Source organism: Solea solea, chromosome 3, assembly GCF_958295425.1.
Source record: "Solea solea chromosome 3, fSolSol10.1, whole genome shotgun sequence".
NCBI lineage: Eukaryota > Metazoa > Chordata > Actinopteri > Pleuronectiformes > Soleidae > Solea > Solea solea.
The window spans coordinates 2,502,432-2,522,610 of record NC_081136.1 but is presented as its reverse complement, the minus strand read 5'-3'; the positions used below and the strand labels follow the sequence as shown (position 1 = coordinate 2,522,610).

The following is a 20,179-nucleotide window of genomic DNA, read 5'->3' as shown; positions in this document are numbered from 1 at the left end:
TGAATGAAAGGATGAGGAGTTGAAAGATAGCGTGAGAATGAAGGAGTGAGGAGTTGAATGAAGGAGTGAGGGATTGAATGAAGGAGTGGAGCGTTGAATGAAGGAGTGAGAATGAAGGAGTGAGGCATTGAATGAAGGAGTGAGGTGTTGGATGAAGGAGTGAGGCATTGAATGAAGGAGTGAGGTGTTGGATGAAGGGGTGAGAATGAAGGAGTGAGGTGTTGAATGAAGGAGTGAGGTGAAGGAGTGAGGGATTGAATGAAGGAGTGAGGGTGAAAGAGTGAAGTGTTGAATGAAGTTGTGAGAATGAAGGAGTGAGGCATTGAATGAAGGAGTGAGGCGTTGGATGAAGAAGTGAGGATGAAGGAGTGAGGGTGAAGGAGTGAGGCGTTGGATGAAGGAGTGAGGATAAGGGAGTGAGGATGAAGGAGTGGGGCATTGAATGAAGGAGTAAGGTGTTGGATGAAGGAGTGAGGGTGAATGAGTGAGGGTGAATGAGTGAGGGTGAAGGAGTGAGGAGACCTTGAACAAATCAACAGAGACATAATGACACAGATTATATAGATTGATGTTATTTACATCATGTTTGACCTTTGTTTACTTTCTTAAGTTCAAAAGTTGGATTCACCACTTCACCAACGTGACTGACGTCCAGGTTAAATCCAGATGTGTGACTGTAGGAACAGGAAGTGACTCACAGCAGCCAAACACCAGCACTTTGATCTCGAGACGTCAAGACACTCAAGAAGTGAACTGACGGAGACCAAAACCTGGTCCTAATGAAGTTTAGGACTGACATTTGAATTGTGGTTAAGGTTAAGGTTAAGGTTAGTAGTGATAAGACTGTTTAAATGAATGGACGTCACTGTGTGTGTGTGTGTGTCTCAGTGTTAATGATGTAAGATGGATGGAGACAGTTGTAGGTGGACAACAGCCAACGAGTGTGTGTGTGTGTGTGTGTGTGTGTGTGTTTGAAGTCATTCATCTTCCCTGTCGTTTCTCTTCATTTGTGTGTTTGTGTGTGTGTGTTTGTGTGTGTGTGTGTCTTCAGCTTGTATCTCAGTATCTGTTTGTGTTCTGTGGCTCCATCTGCTTGTGTGTGTGTGTGTGTGTGTGTGTGTGTGTGTGTTTGAAGTCATTCATCTTCCCTGTCGTTTCTCTTCATTTGTGTGTTTGTGTGTGTGTGTTTGTGTGTGTGTGTGTCTTCAGCTTGTATCTCAGTATCTGTTTGTGTTCTGTGGCTCCATCTGCTTGTGTGTGTGTGTGTGTGTGTGTTATATAACACTGTGGTGGACGGCCTCGTCCTCACCACCTCTCTCTCTCTCTCTGGCCTCAGAGCAGTCAAACATTCATCCGCTGCTCCTCTTCCTCCTCCTCCTCCTCCTCAGTTATGAACCTGACCTTCGTTCTCCGGCTGTTTCTCACGTTCTCTCCGTGTGTGTGTGCGTCGCAGCGCGGCCACAGTCTGTTTTTGTTTTTGTGTTGTTTTTTTTCACAGCAGACAGATTTATCTCGCTGTTGTGTGAAAACGCCGTTTCCTTCACACCAGTCTGCTGTAATCTAATTGAAACGAGTGGATTGCCGGGATTATTTAAGACTGAGTGTCTCCTGTCAACGTTGACATTAATATCCCACTTTTATGAATTTCTAATTTCACATCAAATGAGATTAAGAGATGTTCTGTGTGAAAAAGTCATGAATTGACGTGGATTAGTTGAATGAAGATGCTGAAGGTCAAGGGTTGTTTTGGCCAAACCTGTACAACGCATGGAATAATCCAGATTATCAGCAACGAAAGCACAACAACACCAACACTTAATAATAATCCCTGTATGTTCAAACTTTTCTCTGGACACACACACACACACACACATGTATGTCCACACAGCAGTGGACACACACACACACACACACACACACACACAGTCCCTTTCATATTTGTGGGAAAAGAAAGAGTGACCCAAATGTGACACAACCAGGTCAAATATTGTCAAGGATGGATGAGTTTGTGTGTGAATGGACACACACACACACGCACACACTCACACACACGCACACACACACACACCCTCGGCCCAGACAAGCACTCATGCATCACTAACCTGTGTATTGTGACTGTGATTGTGTGTGTGTGTGTTAGTGGGAGGGGCCAGCATACCTTTACACCCTGCTGCTTCCTCCTCCTCCTCTTCTTCTTCCTCCTCCTCCTGGTCTCAGTTGTGTTTCTGGTCTCAAACCTGGATCTGTAAGTGTTCACCTTCTGTTCTGCTGCGGTTCTGTTGATGATGACGATGATGATGATGATGATGATGATGATCAGGTTATGATCGTGTTCTGTGTGTTTTATCTGCTCCTTCAGAAAAGTTTATTTTATTTCTCGTTACCTTCTCCACCTGCCTCCTCATTTTCATATCCTCTCCCTCCTCTTCCTCCTCTCTTCACCTCGTGTCTTGCTGACACCTCACTTCCTCCTCCTCCTCCTCCTCCTCTTCTTCTTCTTCTCCTTTTAAACGCTGCAGTGTGAGTGACTTGAGGTTTGGCTTCTGTTCTTTCAGCTGATCCGGCTGTTTTCTCTCTCTCTCTCTCTCTCTCTCTCTCTCTCTCACGCACACACACACACACACACACTATTTAATAGTTCACAGAGGAAAACAAGATTGTGTTTAAAAGTGGGCGTGGTCATGTCTGCATTGCATCTATTTATTTATATATGATATCATATTTTATATTTTATGGATGGTCAGTCGGTCAGATTTGTCAGATGGTTGGATGGTCTCTCGGTTGTACGGTTAGTCGGTTGGATGGTCAGTCTGTTGGATGGTCAGTCGGTTGGATGGTTAGTTTGTTGGATGTTCAGTTGGTTGGATTTGTCAGACGGTTGGATGGTCAGTAGCTTGGATGGTTAGTCGGTTGGATGGTCAGTCATTTGGGTGGTCAGATGGTTGGATTTGTCAGACGGTTGGATGGTCAGTCGGTTGGAAGGTTAGTTGTTGGATTGTAGTCGGTTGGATGATTAGTTGTTGGATGTTCAGTCGGTTGGATGATTAGTCGGTTGGATGTTCAGTTGTTGGATGGTCAGTCGGTTGGATGATTAGTCGTTGGATGTTCAGTTGGTTGGATGATGAGTCGGTTGGATGGTCAGTCGGTTGGATGATTAGTCGGTTGGATGGTCTGTCGGTTGGATGTTCAGTTGGTGGATGATGAGTCGGTTGGATGGTCAGTCGGTTGGATGATTAGTCGGTTGGATGGTCTGTCGGTTGGATGTTCAGTTGTTGGATGGTCAGTCGGTTGGATGGCCAGTCATCCATCCCTGAATCTAAAAGTGAGCTCATTTCTTCATCCTGTCTCTTTAAATGATCATTTAAAGAGACCAGGTCAAATTTCCTCAAAACAAACACATTAGACGTTGCCATTGACTCCTCCCACTCCCTGCTTAGTGGGTCTGTGGGTGGGGTCGTTGCGGTAACCCCGCCCCTTTAAAAATCCCCTGGCAACCATGGCCTTAAGAATCTATACTGTCCAGTAGAGCAAGTCCAACCCACAACTTAATACAAGCTCTCTGTGTGTGTGTGTGTGTGTGTGTGTGTGGGATGGCTTTAAGGATCAGTGTGTAGGGAGTGTGTGTTTTGGGGTGAAGGATTGGTTGAGGGGTTGTGAGGGGGAATGTGGTTTTTGTGGGCGTGTGTGTGTGCGTGCGTGCGTGTGTGTGCGTGCATGCATGTGTGTGTGTGTGTGTGTAGAGGAGGTGGGGGTTAGGAATCTGTTTACAATGGCCTGAGGGGGAGTCGTCTAAGCCGGCAGAGAGTGAGAAAGAGAGTGAGAGAGAGAGAGAGAGATTCAGATAGGAGGAGTAAGAAGAAACTCAGGGATGACCAGAGAAAGGAAGGAGGGAAGGAGAGAGAGAGAGAGGGAGAGGGAGAGAGAGAGAGTAAATGCAGAGTCTCATGAGAAGACGTGAGGACGTTCATGTTCTACAGCAGCAGTTTGGCTAGAAGAGAGAGGAGGGAAAACTACGGGTGATGAAAAACAGCACTTTTATTTATGTGTGTGTGTGTGTGTGTGTGTTTCTGCGTGTGTGCACTGTTGTATTGTGCGCTGCAGAAACACTAACTCAAAACCTCTTTTTTCCCCTTGTCTGTTTGTGATGTTGTGTGATTTGCACACGTGTGTGTTGTTCTTGTGTGTGTGTGTGTGTGTTGTTGTTGTTGTTGTTGTGTGTACAGACTTTGAGGAGCAGTTGTGCGACTCCAAACTGACCGGTCAGACGTTCAGACATCCGTCCTCGCAGAGTTCTGACGACGCGTCCACCTCCGTCAGCCGCTCACCTGTTTCCATCAACAAGAGACCTGACTTCATCTTCCTGGTACACACACACGCACACACGCACACGCAAGCACACACACACACACACACACACACACACACACACACATATCTACGTCACTGTTAGACAGACTTTTCCAACAGGAAACAGGAAAGTTTGTAAAGCACTCACTCTCCCACACCAAACCCCATAGAGAAAATCAGCGATTTTAACGTCACAGCACACAGGAGCTGTTGATCCACTGCTGCTTCCGTCACTAAGTTCAAATGTCTTATTTTGTCACTTCGGCTTTAAAAATTCTTGGTTCGGATTTAAATCAGTGACACAAAGTGACCACACGAGGCAGCAGTAGACCAGCAGCTCCTGTGTCCCCGCGAGCTAAAATCACTGCTTTTCTCTATGGGGTTTGGTGTGGGAGAGTGATGTTCACTGTATTTCTGCAGAAACACTATTTATTAGTGCCACTGATCCTCTTTTGGATATTTTCTCCTTTTTCTATCAAAACACTGTCACAGTTAGCCCCGCCCCTTCCATCACAGCTCTCAGCAGGAATCTTAATATCTTAACGCACAAAGGCAGCGTTCATTCAATCTGTTTCATTCATTTTAAAAGCCAGAGAATCTAAGGTTTGGAATCTGGTGCCTTGCTTATCGGCGGTTTGGCAGTGAGAGTCGATATACTTCAGATTCAGAGGGATTATTTAGGATTTTTCTATGAGGTATTTATATCTCGTGCGTCCCGAGCCAAGAAGCAGTTGGAGACGAGCCACTGTGAGCTCAGTGAAAACATGGCCGCCAGTACAGATAACAGGAAATAAACAGATTTTATCCACTTTATAAAAGACTCACTGAACAAACTCTACGTCAGTTTAAGTCTACGATATCTTAAGAACATCTTTATCTCGCTGTGAGACGGACTTTTCCAACAGGAAACGGAAGTTTGTAAAGCACTCACTCTCCCACACCAAACCCCATAGAGAAAACCAGTGATTTTAACATCACAGCACACAGGAGTCATTGATCTACTGCTGCATCTGTTACTAAGTTCAAATGTCTTATTTCAGTGAATTCGGCATTAAAAGTCTTTTGTTTAGATTGACCTCAGTGACACAGAGTGACCACACGAGGCAGCAGTAGACCAGCAGCTCCTGTGTCCCTGCGAGCTAAAATGACTGGTTTTCTCTATGGGGTTTGGTGTGGGAGTTTCCCCGACCTGAAAAATCACTCTTCTTTTCCGTCCTACAGCCGGCCTCCAAACAGCTGTACGAAGATGAAACCGCCTCCTCTGTGTTCGGACTGAGGTCGGCGACTGACGCGTCCCCGTCGCCGTCCCCCTGTGGCTCAGATCGCCCCCCTCTGGGCTGGAGCAGCAACAACAGCAGCAGCAGCAGCGCGGCCACGTCGGTGAACGCGGGGCCTCCTGTGGCGGAGAAGCCGCGCTGGCACCTGGGCAGACGAGCGCCGGCTCACTTCATCCCGCTCGATATCACAGGTGCGTGTTTGTCCTTGTCTGACGCGACGGAGATGTTAAGAGAGCTGTTGACGTTTCACTGCATCACAAACCGGAACTTAACTCAGGTAATGAAGCGATGCATTACCTGAGTTTAGCAACGTAAAGATTCACGGCCAGGTATTGGAGAACTGGAAGAGGCTTTTAATCAGTTTGTTTCCTTTTACATCAGAGACAAATGATCTAAATACACTCTCACTCTTATGAAGCTTTATCACAACAAAGCTGCACATGAATATTTTAAAACGAGCCAAATGACACTGAAGAGTGTGGTTTTACTACGACGCACATTCTTCATTGTTGCTCGTTCAGTTTGTTTATTCATGCCTGAAATTCTCTCACTCACTCACTCACTCACTCACTCACTCACTCACACACACACAGATTTAGGGTAGAAAACGAACGTTGCAGAGAGCAGATCTGACGTCAATAACATTTTGGTCTTCCGATCACACACACAATGCCTGTGTGTGTGTGTGTGAGTTGTTAGTATGCTGTGGTCATCCTCAGTAACATCGTTCTGAATCTCCTGCTTCCACACACACACACACACACACATACGTCTCAACTGAGCCTCAGCCTCCTTTAGTTTGGATGTGTGTGTGTGTGTGTGTGTGTGTGTGGCTTTGGCATAGCAACTGCTTCGTCACTGGCTGCCTCCCTCTCTCTCCCTCTCTCTCTCTCTCTCTCTCTCTCTCCTCCTTCTCCTCATGTGAATCCATTTATAGTTAAATATCTCTATGTCTTTCTGCTCCTCTCTCTCTCTCTCTCCCTCTCTCACCCGCTGTGTGGAGGAGAGGAAGGTCAGGTGATCATGACGCTCTCCTGTGGTTTTGTCTCACAGACAGAAACAGAGACGGAAGTTTAATATTTCACCGTTCTCTCTGTCAAACAAACGCATCATAATATTCATTAATATTCATATTAATAAAATAATATTGAAATAAAATGGATTCTTGTTTTAGCTAGCTCTGGCTAATGCTTCACTACTGGAGTCGTTGTCATTTTTGCTAACTTTGGCTAATGCTACACTACTGCAGTTGTCATTTTAACTAGCTCTGGCTAATGCTACATTACTGGAGTCGCTGTCATTTTAGCTAACTCTGGCTAATGCTACACTACTGGAGTCGCTGTCATTTTAGCTAACTCTGGCTAATGCTACACTACTGGAGTCGCTGTCATTTTAGCTAACTCTGGCTAATGCTACACTACTGGAGTCATTGTCATTTTAGCTAACTCTGGCTAATGCTACACTACTGGAGTCATTGTCATTTTAGCTAACTCTGGCTAATGCTACACTACTGGAGTCATTGTCATTTTAGCTAGCTCTGGAAACACAGCAAACACAAAAGCTGCAGTGTATAAAATACACAATGCAGCAGGTTTTATACATTAATGTGAATGTTTTTATATATACATTTAAAGGTTTTTATACATAAATGTGAAGGTTTTATACATTAATGTCAGTGAAAGATCCTATAATAAATGTAATACATATGTGCTTGAAGCAGTACGCCCACACACACACACACACACACACTCAATCACTTGTTATTTGCAATGAATGAATGAAGGTCAGTGAAAACAAGAATGTGTCACATTGATTCACAACTGTCAGAAAAAAATATGATTTTTCTTCTTTTCTTCACTGATTTGATGAAAAGAAGAGTGTGAGCAGATTTATCCAGGCTTGTTACCGTGACGCCCAGTCTCTCATCCCCTCTGCCTCTCAGGTAGCTCACAGCCAGCTGGCTGTTGCCATGGCAACTCGCCACTCTTCTCTCTCTCTCTCTCTTTCCTCCCTAAAAAATTGGAAAGAAGGAGAGAGAGAGAGAAAAAAAGCAGCAGCAGCGAAGGAAGAGAGAGGAAGTGAAAGAGGAGAAGCCTGGAAGGGACGAGTGGTGACGAGGTGATGGAAGGGAAAGGAGGATGAAGGAGGATGAGAGAACATTTTGTCATGGCTACCTTGGACCAATCTCCTTCCTCCTCCTCCTCCTCCTCGTCCTCCGTCTGTTTGTCCCTGAACCTTTTCATTAAAGACTAAAAACGGATAAAATATGCGTCAAACTTTCACATCAATGAACCGTCTTCTGAGCACCATGAGGATTTATTTAGATCTTATGGCTGTAGAATTGTCCCTGAGCGAGTTTCTTCTGCCTCCTTTTTCCCCAAGATAACCTTCACGTTCCATATCTGCCGGTTATTTATTCCACCGTTCAGGAATTACGGCCCTGAGAAGCTGACAGAATCTCGTCCCTGATTGGACGCTCGGTCCGCAGAAGTCCCGAGGTTCTACCGTAATGACAAGTATATGAGTGCAACGCTCCGTTTCTCTGCTTCCATCCGTCTTCTATCGTCCACAGGAGGCTTAAAGCTGCACTATGTGACATCTCTTGTGATAAAAAGTGAGTTAAAATGTGTGGAACCTAAACCTGAGCCCTGAGGAACGCCAGCATTCATCGAATTAATTCTTACATTTCTCTTATACTTCTTTTACGACACCACACTTTTTTATATTCATTATCTTCTGTAACATCTCACAAAGATAATCATAACAGTGATCCATATTCTTCTCATTTATTAGCTTTCGTCGGAATCACCTGTTTTCACCGAGGTCGCGTTAGCTAGTCAGTGTGTTTGGACGTGGTCCTGTCCAGGACAGGACAGTCTGTGGACAGGACAAGGACAAGACAGTCTGTGGACAGGACAGGACAGTCTGTGGGATGAGCTGAAGAGAAAATGTGACCAATAAATGGTTGTTTTTTGTGTCTGAGCTGAAAAGTGAGGACAGATTCCACAGAGTGGATTATTGACATCTTCAGGAGCGACAGCAGATTGACCCCTGAGGAGGAGAAGGTTCTGGAATCACACGTTCACATTCATGTGAACATTTAAAGTTTTCCCGTTGAGTAAAAAGACAGAAGTTATATTTGGAGATACGTGACGACTGAGTCATAACTCAGATGCAGCATGAATGAATGAATGAATGAATGAGGCGGCCGCCCTTCTGCAGATGTTGAGTGGGTGAAACTGAACAGGAGAGAAAAACAGACTTTTGTTTGTCATCAGAGCACAAACAGGTTCTGAATGAAATCAGTGATGAAATGTCAGTGTTTTTGTCCCTGAACACAAGATGATTGAGTTTTAGTGATTTTCTTTGTTTTATGGAGCAAAGAAAAAGAAAAAATTCACATTTAAGAAGCTGAAAAATCAAAGAAACTCGGTTTAAATGATTGAAAAAAACAAACCAATGCCTGGATTATTAAGGCGTTGATTAATGAAATAATCACTGCAGCTCCACTTCTTTGTTTCCTCCTCGTAACACACCTGTAAAAGTATGTCACGCGACTGTTCATGTGTTCACAGGAAGTCAGTTCTCTCCTCTGCTGTTTTACTAATGATATGGTGAAAAGTCTGGGAGGCTGAGAGTGAACAGAAGGCGTTCATGGAGCTTTTTGTCCACGGCTGATATTTGAGACGTGGACGGAAAATAATAACGCGTTTCGCTGCGTCATCGTTTTCGAAAAGTTTCCACTTTTCTCCGTCCAGACTTCAGACCACAATGCCGCAGTTTTCAGACTTAAACTGAACCTCATGTATTTCTCAATATTTGTGTTTTTAAAATGAAAACAGTCGTGTGGACGTCCCCGTGTCCCCGTGTTGACCTCTCTGCTCGTCTTCCTCAGGTGGAGCAGGAGCAGGAGCAGCAGGAGGAGGTAAATTCCACGGCGTCGACCTCCTCCAACACTCCCCCTCCCCGTCTCCGGGAGAACCCTCCCCCCACCAGCCTCACTCCCTGGAGCCTGTCACCAACACCCCCCACCAGAACCTCGTCCTGAGGAAGACGCACTCTGACCTCGACACCACCTCACCTGCAGGTGTGTGTGTGTGTGTGTGTCAGACCCTCCCCCCCCCAGTGTTTTCTCTCCTAATTCAGTTTCTTGTTTCTCGTGCTGCTGGAGAGCGGATCGAGTTTCCACTCCCGCAAACTGTGAACTCACTTCAACTGAAGGCTGAGAAGAAGAGAACGGACAGAATTTAACTTTCAAAATAAAAACGTTTAAAAAAGTGTTTTAGCTGCAGAAACCTGACCTCATTTCTCAATGAAATGCAGGAAACTTATGAAACTCTTTTTGGACCTCGAATTAAATCCTTGCCGCAGGTTTGCAGTAACCTGTTTCTCTCAGTAGAGGGTGCTGTTGCTGGCAGTGATCTGTGAGTCTGCAAAATTCTGCTCTGGTCCAAAGATCTGGACGTATTCATTTACCCAATGAATAATGACGATAATATGAGCCACAGTTTTCCAGTCAGTCTCTGTCTTTTCAGCTTTTAAACACTGGGGGTGAAGTTTGTTTACCAAGGAAGAAGGTGACAGAAACTGTAGCCGTGACGAGCAAACGAAGCTGCTCTGCAAAATATGTGGTGGTTTGGTGCCAAACAGGACGGGAAACACATACGAAGACGTACAATCTCACTATTCTCAGACTCTGAGTAGCTAATCTGCTGTTAGCGTCACAAACTACTGTTAGGCCCACTAATGCTAATGCTAACAGTAGTTTATCTGCTGTTCGTATTAGCATTAGCGGTCCTAACAGTTGTTTGTCCACCATTAGCTAATGTTAGGACTGCTACTATACCATTGCTACTTTTTGCAGAAGTATTAGCAGTGCCATGCTGAATGCTTTAGTGAGGATGTTCTTCAAACTATTTTCAAAAAAAAGTATTGATATTGAACAATATGTGGAATGAGCGATAAAAACAGAAACAAAGTCAGCAGATCTTATTGTTCAGCATCTGTCAGGTGATAAATCATGATGCGTTCACCTGTAGTAACTCTCTCCATCTTATCTTTCACTTCACAGATAAACCCACAGAACAAAGGGTTTCAAGGAACCAGCGTCACCAGGTAACTATGGACCACTCTGGACTTCTGTGCTCAAACACGCCCTCCGCCTCCTGGAATGGACCCAAGGGATCCACCTTTTCTCCCGGAGCGTGGAACGAGCCGTACAATTACAGCATGAACAAAGGACCGGCGGTTCCTCCCAAACAGCACAGCGTCATCGGTAACACTGGCGTGGGGGTGCAGGACGGCGTGATGTTGGTGAGGTCGGGACAGACGGTGAGCTCACATTCCAGTTCATTCACGTCTGTGTCGGAGCCTCTGGAGAGAGGAGGGACTATCATACCTGCATCGATGATGGGTAAACGGAGCGAGACAGAAGGGGCTGCAGCAGATGGAGGGAGAGGCGGAGGAGGAGGAGGAGGGGAGACTGGGAGAGGGAGGGAGAGGTCAGCACGTTCCATAGCAGCACAGAATGCCTTCAAGTTCCGAGAGCGTTCTCTTTCAACGCCAACGGATTCCGGTTCCTTTTGCTTTCCCGAGGGAGGTATGGATCATCCAGATGGACACGCTTTGTCGTCAAGGAACGGGAATGTTTTGACAATGGCCGACCACCGCGAAAACTACGCTCTCCTCTACCCCAGAGGCAGCTCTGAGGACAGCGCAAGTACCGCTGACACAATCTCCGTCACAGCATCGGACTACAGCACAGAAGGCCGCTTGCGCCTACGGTCCCGCTCCATCTCACTTAAGAAGTCCAAGCGCAAGCCTCCGCCGCCTGTGAGGAGCGTCTCGCTAATGAAGAACCTTGGAGAAGCAGAGGGAAGGATCCACCACCATGGTGGACTCTATCGCGACGGTCGCCCAAAAAGCCTACACATCCCAAGAGACCACTTCCCAGACTTCCAGCCGGACTTTCTCCTGCCCAGCTCCTCTAAATCAAGTGTTAGCGAGCGAGAGCTTGTTCGTGGAAGCAGCAATGGGCCGCCAATCCTGGAGGTCCAGGCACCAGAGAAGGAGGGAGACACAGAGCTGACCTTCCCTACTCACTGGCAGCTGGGGGAGTGGAAGAACGATCCCTACAGGTAGGAAATGAAAGTGTACTCTATGTAAGCTGCAAGTACTGACTCTGTAGTAGTCTTGAATTATGAATTATGTTAGGTAAAGATTGAAAATACTCTTGTTTCTTCCCCAGGTCTCTATCAGGCTCCAGCACAGCAACAGGTACCACAGTGATTGAATGTATGAAAGTCAGAGGCAGCTCCGAGTCTCTTCTGGACTCTCCTTCCACCTCAAGAGCCACCTCACCGGCACAACTCTCCATTGAAACTGACATTAAGGCGTCCTCGCCCTTCAAACCCCCTGGGGTTATGTCCCCATCAAGTGGTTATTCTAGCCAGTCAGAGACTCCCACCTCGACTGTTCCTGTCAGCCATGCGGCAGGTCAGGGAACGGTCGGGACGCTAGGGTGCAAAATGCGCCCAAAGATCCCAGAAAGGAAATCGTCATTACCGTCCCCCAAAGACCCAACGGGGAGGTCGAGGTTGTCCTTTGAGATGCCTGGGAATGCACATCTGGATCTGTCATCAATCAAGCCAAAGCAAAAGGCCAGTAGACGTCATTCTGACACGTCTACAGCGTCAAAACCGGGAAAAATCAGCCCCAGCTCTTCACAGGCATTACCTGTTGTTTCCCAGAATGAGCTGAAGACTGTCCGGTTGCGTTCTGTGTCTCGTGGTGACTTAGAGGACTGTCCTGATGGTGCGTCTGACACCATTGAAGAAGAGCAACATGGCCGAGATCTGGGCGAAGATCCCAGTCCTCCACCCACTTTACCAAAACCCAAACCACCTGTCGCAGTCAAGCCCCCTTTGCCAAAGCGGCCCATTAATCTTCTTCTTAAGTCTCCATCCCCCTCCTCTACCTCCCCCCTTGCCCTTGACTCACCTCCTGCCTCACCCATAGACAGGCCTGTGCCTCTGGGCAACATCTACAAAGTCATGAGAAAACCCAAACCCAAAAAAACACCTCCACAAACCTCGAGTACTTCTGTTTACCCAGATTTAAATCTCCACACCACAGCACAAACCGGCTATGACCATCCATTCCTGCCACTCCCCCAGACCCTCTTTGACCTCCCGCCTCTTCCAGATCCACAGCCACTTCTGGAGGACCCAATGTTAGAGCCAGAGTTTGAGGCAGAAGCAGACATACGTCTAAGGCCCGAGGATGGGGGTTCACTTCCTTCTCCGTGCAGTCACCAAGAGGCCCAGGAGCTGCAGGACAAGAGCAAGACGCTGCCCTCGAGGATGACAATGTCCTGTTTCACCGAGTTCTCAGAGAGAAAGAAACCTAAGGTCAGGAAGGTCACCTTTTTTCAGTGAGTAAATCTTTGTATTGAGTTGCACTAAAACCATTTACATTTTTTTTTTTAGGTTCCTCCTCCGGTTCCGAAGAAGCCAAATGTTCTGCATCTTCCCACATCAGTCCACTCCTCCTCTAACGGCAGCACAGACCGACAGACGCCGCAGACAGACAGCCCCGTGGGCCTTCGGTCTCCTGTCGGAGCGTTTGCACCTGATGATATCCCCAGTGCTCCTTGTGTCCCAGATATGCCAGAACAAGAGGAGAACCACCTGGATCCTGACGAGGAGAGTTCAAAGGAGTCGTCACTTCAGTCGTCTCTGCAGGATTCCTCTCTCACGGAGCTGGAAGAGAAAATGGGCAGCAACAGGATTGTGGCAGGTGAGATGATTCCACTTGTTTTTTATTATTATGGATATATCGACACCTAACCATGCTAGCTAGAAGTTCTTAGCTCTATTTTCTGCCACAATATAGTTAACAACTTCTAGCTAGCGTGGCTAGCTGTTGATATATCCAAATGCTGTTACTAAAAATAAAAGAACTCCTTATCAAAGACTACTGAATTATTTTACTCCACGCACATAAACTCCACTAATGGTTTAACCTAAATATAGCTAAATATATATGCTAACCTTGCTAACTAGATGTTTTTTTCTGCCACAATATAGTCAACAGCTTCTAGCTAGCATTGGTTAGCTGTGAATATATCCATTAGCTATATTTAGGTTAAAATATTAGCAGATTTTAATTCTTTGAATTACAGTAATGGTTTTGGTAGCTCCTGTCGTACCATAGCATTTTCTGACTGAAGACTCAGTATATCTGAAGTTTAAACATGAATCAGCAATATTTTTGTGTTTTACCATCACGTCATATACACACGTTTAATCGTAGCCTGGGAATATCTTCCCCACTGTGTTTCATGTCGTTTCCTCCTGATTTTCTGCCCTGATGACATTTTTTCTCTGCTGCTGAAGCAAATCAAAGCCAATGACTTTAAAATTAGACCGAATCAAAACACAGCGATCCCCACTGTTTGTAACAGTGATGCTGTTGTTCTGTGCGATTATCTCATTACCTGCTGCCACGTTTACTTTCACTGGGAAAGATGCGCGTGTGTTTTGGTAAAACAACCAGAAAAACACATACAACCTTAACAACTGACTACGATGTCTACGTCACATGTTCACGTCTTTATCTCACTGTTAGACACACTTTTCCAACAGGAAACACTCACTCTCCCACACCAAACCCCATAGAGAAAACCAGTGATTTTAACATCACAGCACACAGGAGTCGTTGATCCACTGCTCTCTGTGTCAGTGCCCAGAATTTTCACGTCAATGTTTGTTTTCTTGCGTTTTTCAGACGACTCGGTCGGCGAGAGGGCAGTTCTCCACATCGCTGAGGAAACAGATGACGACGTTCTCGCCGGCACGCCGACGACACACACCACTGAAGACCTGTTCACTATCATACACAGGTCTGGACACACACACGTCTCTATAACCAGTATAAACTAATGTCCTCAGCCGTCAGTGAGCTTATAATAACCTCCAGCGTGTGACGAGAGACACACTATCCTGTTGGGAGGGCGTGAGGCGAACAGCCGCATGGTTTCCTAGCAACGACAGTGGAACTACTGCAGGACCAGCGGCCCTTACATTTTTATTCCTCTATCTTTATTCCTTGTGTTTTGTGTGGATTGTGAGGAGAAACGGTCTCTAAGCAACAAAGTGTTCATGTTTTTTCACACAGAGACTCAAAATAGCAAGAGAGACGCAGAAGGTTTCACGTCTTCACACTTTTTAAAGCCCAGCTCTAAATTTAAAGCAGTTTTCAGACTCACACTGAGGCTAAAGTTTTCTCCAGAGTTTACGTTTAAATGTTTGTGTTTGACACTCAGGTAAGTGGGCGGAGTCTGGTTCACTCACCTGTTCTGAGGTTAAACTCTAAACTCTAAAGCAGGAGAATCTGCAGAGGTCAGAGTTCATATCTAAAGATTAGAATAGATTTGTCTAATGGATCATTTTCATCATAAATGTGTTTTTTTTGTGTTTTATTTTGAAATTCTGTGAAATACCATCACAATGATTGTTATTGTGATTTGGTGATGGATTATCTTGACATGCTCCTGTGTCTCTTTCTTCTCTTCAGGTCCAAGCGTAAGGTTCTGGGCCGTAAAGAACCGTCCGACTCCTTCGGCAGTCGACAGAGTCTGGTTTCCCCGGTGAAGCACGGCCCCGGCGGCGGCCCCGGCGGTGGTGGCGGCGACCTGAGGAACCTGACGCTGGGCAGCGCTCAGCGCTCCAGCTCCCGCAACGAGAACTTCATGGCCCTGCTCCAGAAGAAAGGCAGCAAGTCGTCCGGCGGCGGCGCCCGGGTCTCGGCCATGGAGCTCCTGAAAAGCACAAACCCTCTGGCCCGAAGGGTCACTGAGTTCACTGCGGGCGCCGACGCGGGGGAGGCGGAGCCCGGGAGCGGCAAACCCGCCGATCAGTGAAGGGGAGGCGTCGCCAAACACCCGCGACAAACGACTCTACAACGGGGCGATGCCCTCCGACCGAGCAGATCGCTCCAACTCCTGACCGACCATTCACTCTGTCCAAACAAACATGGGGGGCGGAGTTTTGGGCAGAATGGTCCCTCCCACGGTTGGAGCGCTGCGGTCAAACTGGTCCCAGTGGAAACAAGAGAACGTGGAGGGAAACGGCTCCGAGTTACAATCACTGGGAATTTTCTTCAGGTGGAGAAGACGCTGGGATTATTATAATAGCGTGGATTATAACGACCAGAGTCCATCGTAATCTGGAACCAGTTCCAAATCAATTTTAAGAATCAAGTGGAAGAAGAAGAAGGAGAACCCCCGTCCAGCCTGTAGCACCATGAAGAGGAAACCTGAGAATATTCCCTGACATCTGGGACTCTGCGTCTTCTTCTCCTCTCCTTGGCGGATTATCACAGATTAAAAAAAAACAAAAACATGGAGGCTTTTTATTTTTTTCCGCCACCAAAGACGAGGCATGAGCATGAGACACGCGTGTGTTTGTTTTTTGGCTCGTGCTCCTGAAACACGGACATGGATCTCGGCGCGAAAGACGTTCCCACGTGTGTCGTTTAAAAAAAAAAACAACAAAAACAACAACAACAAAAAAAAAAAAATCCAACACAAGCACTTTTCATTGTTTACACGGTGCAGTGAAAAAACAACTCAACATGTTTTATTTTTTATTTTTCGACGGCCGTTTACTGCACGTGTTCATGTGACTGTTGTGTTTGTAACGTGTACAAAGGTCAAAGGTCAGGACTGATGTGTGTGTGTGTGCGTGTGCAGATGAAGTCACGTCTGTGGAGTTTCTCTCTTCTTCAGAGACCGTGAAGCAGATTAGATTTTTATTAAAACAGGGTTTTTATTCATTTATGTCTCTGGTGTCACAAACAGACCAGAGGGGACCTACAGTATATGTGTGTGTGTGTGTGTGTGTGAAAGAGAGCATTAAAGGTCCAGTATGCGACACGTGATTTCCTGACATTCATACCGAATGTTGCGTGTTGCACCTTTAGTTGTTGAACAGACGTTTTCCTCACCACGTCACGGAACCACAAAGGTTCCAGAACACAAGCGGGATCCAGTGGGATTGTGGGAAATCCTGGATTATGAAAACAGTCCCAGGATTGTGATTGGCCGACAGATCACCATTTTACATGTAGCTCCTCCTCCTCTTTTCTTCCTCTCTCTTTGTTTTCAGTCTATGCATCTGAGGTCAGGACACGCGACGCAGCATGAATGTGAACGAGTGACTGTTAGAAAAAAACAAACACATTTCTATCTTCTGACTTTTCTGTGTCGCAGTTATTTTTTTATCCTTTACTTTCATTGACACTGTCCACGGGTGAATGACACATGAATGGATGAATTACAGATAGATGAATGGATGAATGACTTTCACATGGATGAATGGATGGTTGGATGGATGGATGAATTACATATAGTTGAATGGATGAATGACTTTCACATGGATGAATGGATGGTTGGATGGATGGATGAATTACAGATAGACGAATGGATGAATTCCAGATGTGTGGATGGTTGGATGGATAAATATTGGATGGATAAATTACAGATGAATAGATGAATGGACGGATTACAGATGGATGAATGGATGAATTACAGATGGATGAATAGAAGTATTACAGATAGATGAATGGATGAGTTACAGATGAATGAATACAAGTATTACATATGGATGGATGAATTACAGATAGATGAATGGATGGATTACAGATGGATTACAGATAGATGAATGTATGCATAACAGATGGATGAATGGAAGTATTACAGGTGGATGAATGGTTGGATGGATGGATTACAGATAGATGAATGGATGAAACAGATCTAGGCACAAACAGAAACCGGTTTGAAACAGTTTTTTCATAGAGGACTTTGACTTTTTTGGATGAAACGCTCACATGATCGTGACATCATGGTCACATGGTCACATGGTGGTCACACGGTGGTCAGGTGGTTGTGGAACCCTCGGCTGTGGATCAGGGTCTTCTGTCCTGCAGAAGCGAAACACGTCAGGCGGACGAGATGAAAACTTCCTTTTCGTCTCTTGACTCCTCGGCAGCAAACTCTCGCTCGGTGCTATTGAGTCACAGCTCCCCCTGGTGGATGACAACACACGCGGCAGCAGGAGCGTCCTGAAATGAAACGTTAACGAGGACTCATCGAGTTTTAAAATATTTAGTGAATGAAAAAAAAGACGAAGATGTAAAAACTGTTTTTGTTTTTTATAATGACGACGATGACGATGATGGTGATTGTTTTCATTCACTCACAAACACAACTTTTGCTAAATCAGGCCAAAAAACAACAGTAAAAGTGTAAAAAAGAAGAAGAAAAAGATGCATTTTATATTTATCTGAATCTATATAGAAAAATAGAAATAAATAGTTCCGCCCCGATCAGTGTTTATATGCAGGTGAACACCGTGTGGCAGTGTTGAGCTAAAATCAGAGGTAAAAATATAGAGATTTTATTTCATAGAAATCGAAGGACGATTTTGTTATAATTAATATTATTATTCTTATATATGAACAGTGAGGAGAGTCATGTGATCAAGAAAAACAAAAGAAAGTTTGTATTTTATTTAAAAAACACATTCATTCTGCTGCAGATTCACCTGCTGTCCACACTGTCCACACAAAAGAAATGTGGCTGTTTATGTTTGAAAACTTTAGTCTGGACAAACGGAGACTTCTTCCTGTTTGCACCTGAAAGTGATAGTCACGTGATACATGTTTTCAGGTCAGTTTTAGTGTGGACACAGAGAGTTTTCCAGCATTTTCAAATCAAAACAGCGTTGTGTGGACGCAGAGTTTCACAGCGTTTTCAGATAAAAACAGCATCGTGTGGACCCAGAGTTTTCCAGCTGTTTTCAGATGAAAACATCTTCACGTGGACGCAGTTTTTCAGTAGATTTCAGATGTCGTGTGGACGAGATACAAACAGAAGCTGCTTTTTTAGAGCTGAAGACAAATGTCCACTAACTCTCTGGACATATTTGGGAGCTTTGGTGAAAACAGTCTTTACTGCTGTTTTCATCCAGGTCCAAATTTTCCAAATTTCACTGAATCAGTAGCATCTGGACGAGGACATAATCTCACAGGTTGTTTAATCCTCAATCCTGAACGTACGAGATAGAAATCGACTCTCTACAAAATCTGTGCCGCCATTTTCCTGAACAGAAAATAATGACAATGTCTCTGCTACGTCATTCAGTTCTGACTAAACTCAGCCACGTTGTTTTCCACTCGGTGACGAGTGACTTTGTAAAGCAATTGTTTTTCGGTGTAACTGAATCCTTAGAATCATTAGAATCGTTTGAATCAGACGATATAAAAAAAGATTTATTCACAGAATCGTTCAGTACTGGAACTGAACTGAAATACAGCCGAACGTGGCCGTGATTGAGCTCACGATCGCCGGCTTCAGGAGCCAAAAATGTTGCATTTCCATTCCCGGTGTGAGAAAATGTCCGACGGCGGTTTTATAGAAATATATTTTAGTGATCGATCTGTAAAAAAAAAACAAAAAACGCAGAGTCGACATCGTCCTCGATGTGAAGAGAGGGAAATATTTAAATATTTAATCCATTATTCTGTCACGAGGACGAGAGACGACGGAGGGGGGAAACGAGGCTTTTGTAGCAGAGGCTGGATTTCAGCTGAACACAAGGATTAACACGCTGGAATTTATTCACATTCCATCATCTTCTCCTCCTCCTCTCTTCTTGTCAGCTGACTCAGTAATCACGTTAAAAGCTTTTCTCTCTCTCTCTTAAACGAGTGATGAAGGTGAAGGAGGAGGAGGCAGGAAAAGCAAAACAATCATTTTCACAATCAATGAAAAATATGATTGTTTTATACATAAAGACAGAGGACGTTAAACAAAGATAAAAACCTGTGTTTATTTATGAAGTTCTATAAATATAAAACATACAGGAACAAATTAAACTTTCAAATTATTTTATTTTAACTGTAAATTATAGAGAAACTTTACTCAAGCTTTAAAATCAGTATCAGTATTATATTCAAATAAAACGTTTGTCAAATCTTTAAATATTTAACCGAGTTCAGGATGAAGATTTAAATCCATGCAGATTATATGAGCTGTTCACACATGAACCAGATTATAAATGAACAGGTGAAGAAGGACAACATGTTTTTTAGTGTTTACAAACTCCAAACTTTAAGATGAAACTTTATTGTCCCAAGAGTCGATTTTATTTCTCAGACAATCAAGTAAAAATGTAGAACAATAAAAAGACAGAACTCAGGAAACAACAGAAGAAAAAACAGAAAGAGAATATCACGACTCGAATTGGAGCTGAAACAATTACACGATTCATCGGTTTGAAGCTTTTTTTCACGATAAAAACAAGATTAAATGTGAATATTTTCTGGTTTCTTTGCTCCATAAAAACAAAGAAATCATCCAAACGGAGTCATTTTGGTTCGTGGACAAAATAGAGACGTTCGAGAACATCGTCATTTCCATGATCGTTAGTCGCAGCTCTAGACACGAATGTGTAACAATTGTAGAGAAAATTTTAAATGAAAAAGAAAATAAA

General features: G+C 44.7%; 1 protein-coding gene across 1 annotated transcript; it reads left to right on the top strand.

Moving 5' to 3' along the window:
• The first annotated feature begins 3,891 nt into the window (after positions 1-3,891).
• nhsl2 (NHS-like 2) lies at positions 3,892-16,880 on the top strand. Its single transcript, XM_058624446.1, has 9 exons — positions 3,892-4,016; positions 4,224-4,363; positions 5,569-5,815; positions 9,520-9,711; positions 10,696-11,761; positions 11,872-13,033; positions 13,112-13,421; positions 14,412-14,526; positions 15,201-16,880. The coding sequence occupies exons 5-9, from the start codon at positions 10,746-10,748 to the stop codon at positions 15,544-15,546; spliced, it is 2,949 nt and encodes a 982-aa protein (XP_058480429.1). The 5' UTR covers positions 3,892-4,016; positions 4,224-4,363; positions 5,569-5,815; positions 9,520-9,711; positions 10,696-10,745; the 3' UTR covers positions 15,547-16,880.
• Positions 16,881-20,179: the final 3,299 nt, after the last annotated feature.

What these genes read in the sequence shown, in the direction of transcription:
- nhsl2 (XM_058624446.1), top strand. Translation starts at nt 10,746, where the DNA reads ATGGACCACTCTGGACTTCTGTGCTCAAACACGCCCTCCGCCTCCTGG. An exon ending in TGGAAGAACGATCCCTACAG is followed by an intron (nt 11,762 to 11,871) that starts GTAGGAAATGAA and finishes TTTCTTCCCCAG; the next exon opens with GTCTCTATCAGGCTCCAGCA. An exon ending in CTGTTCACTATCATACACAG is followed by an intron (nt 14,527 to 15,200) that starts GTCTGGACACAC and finishes TCTTCTCTTCAG; the next exon opens with GTCCAAGCGTAAGGTTCTGG.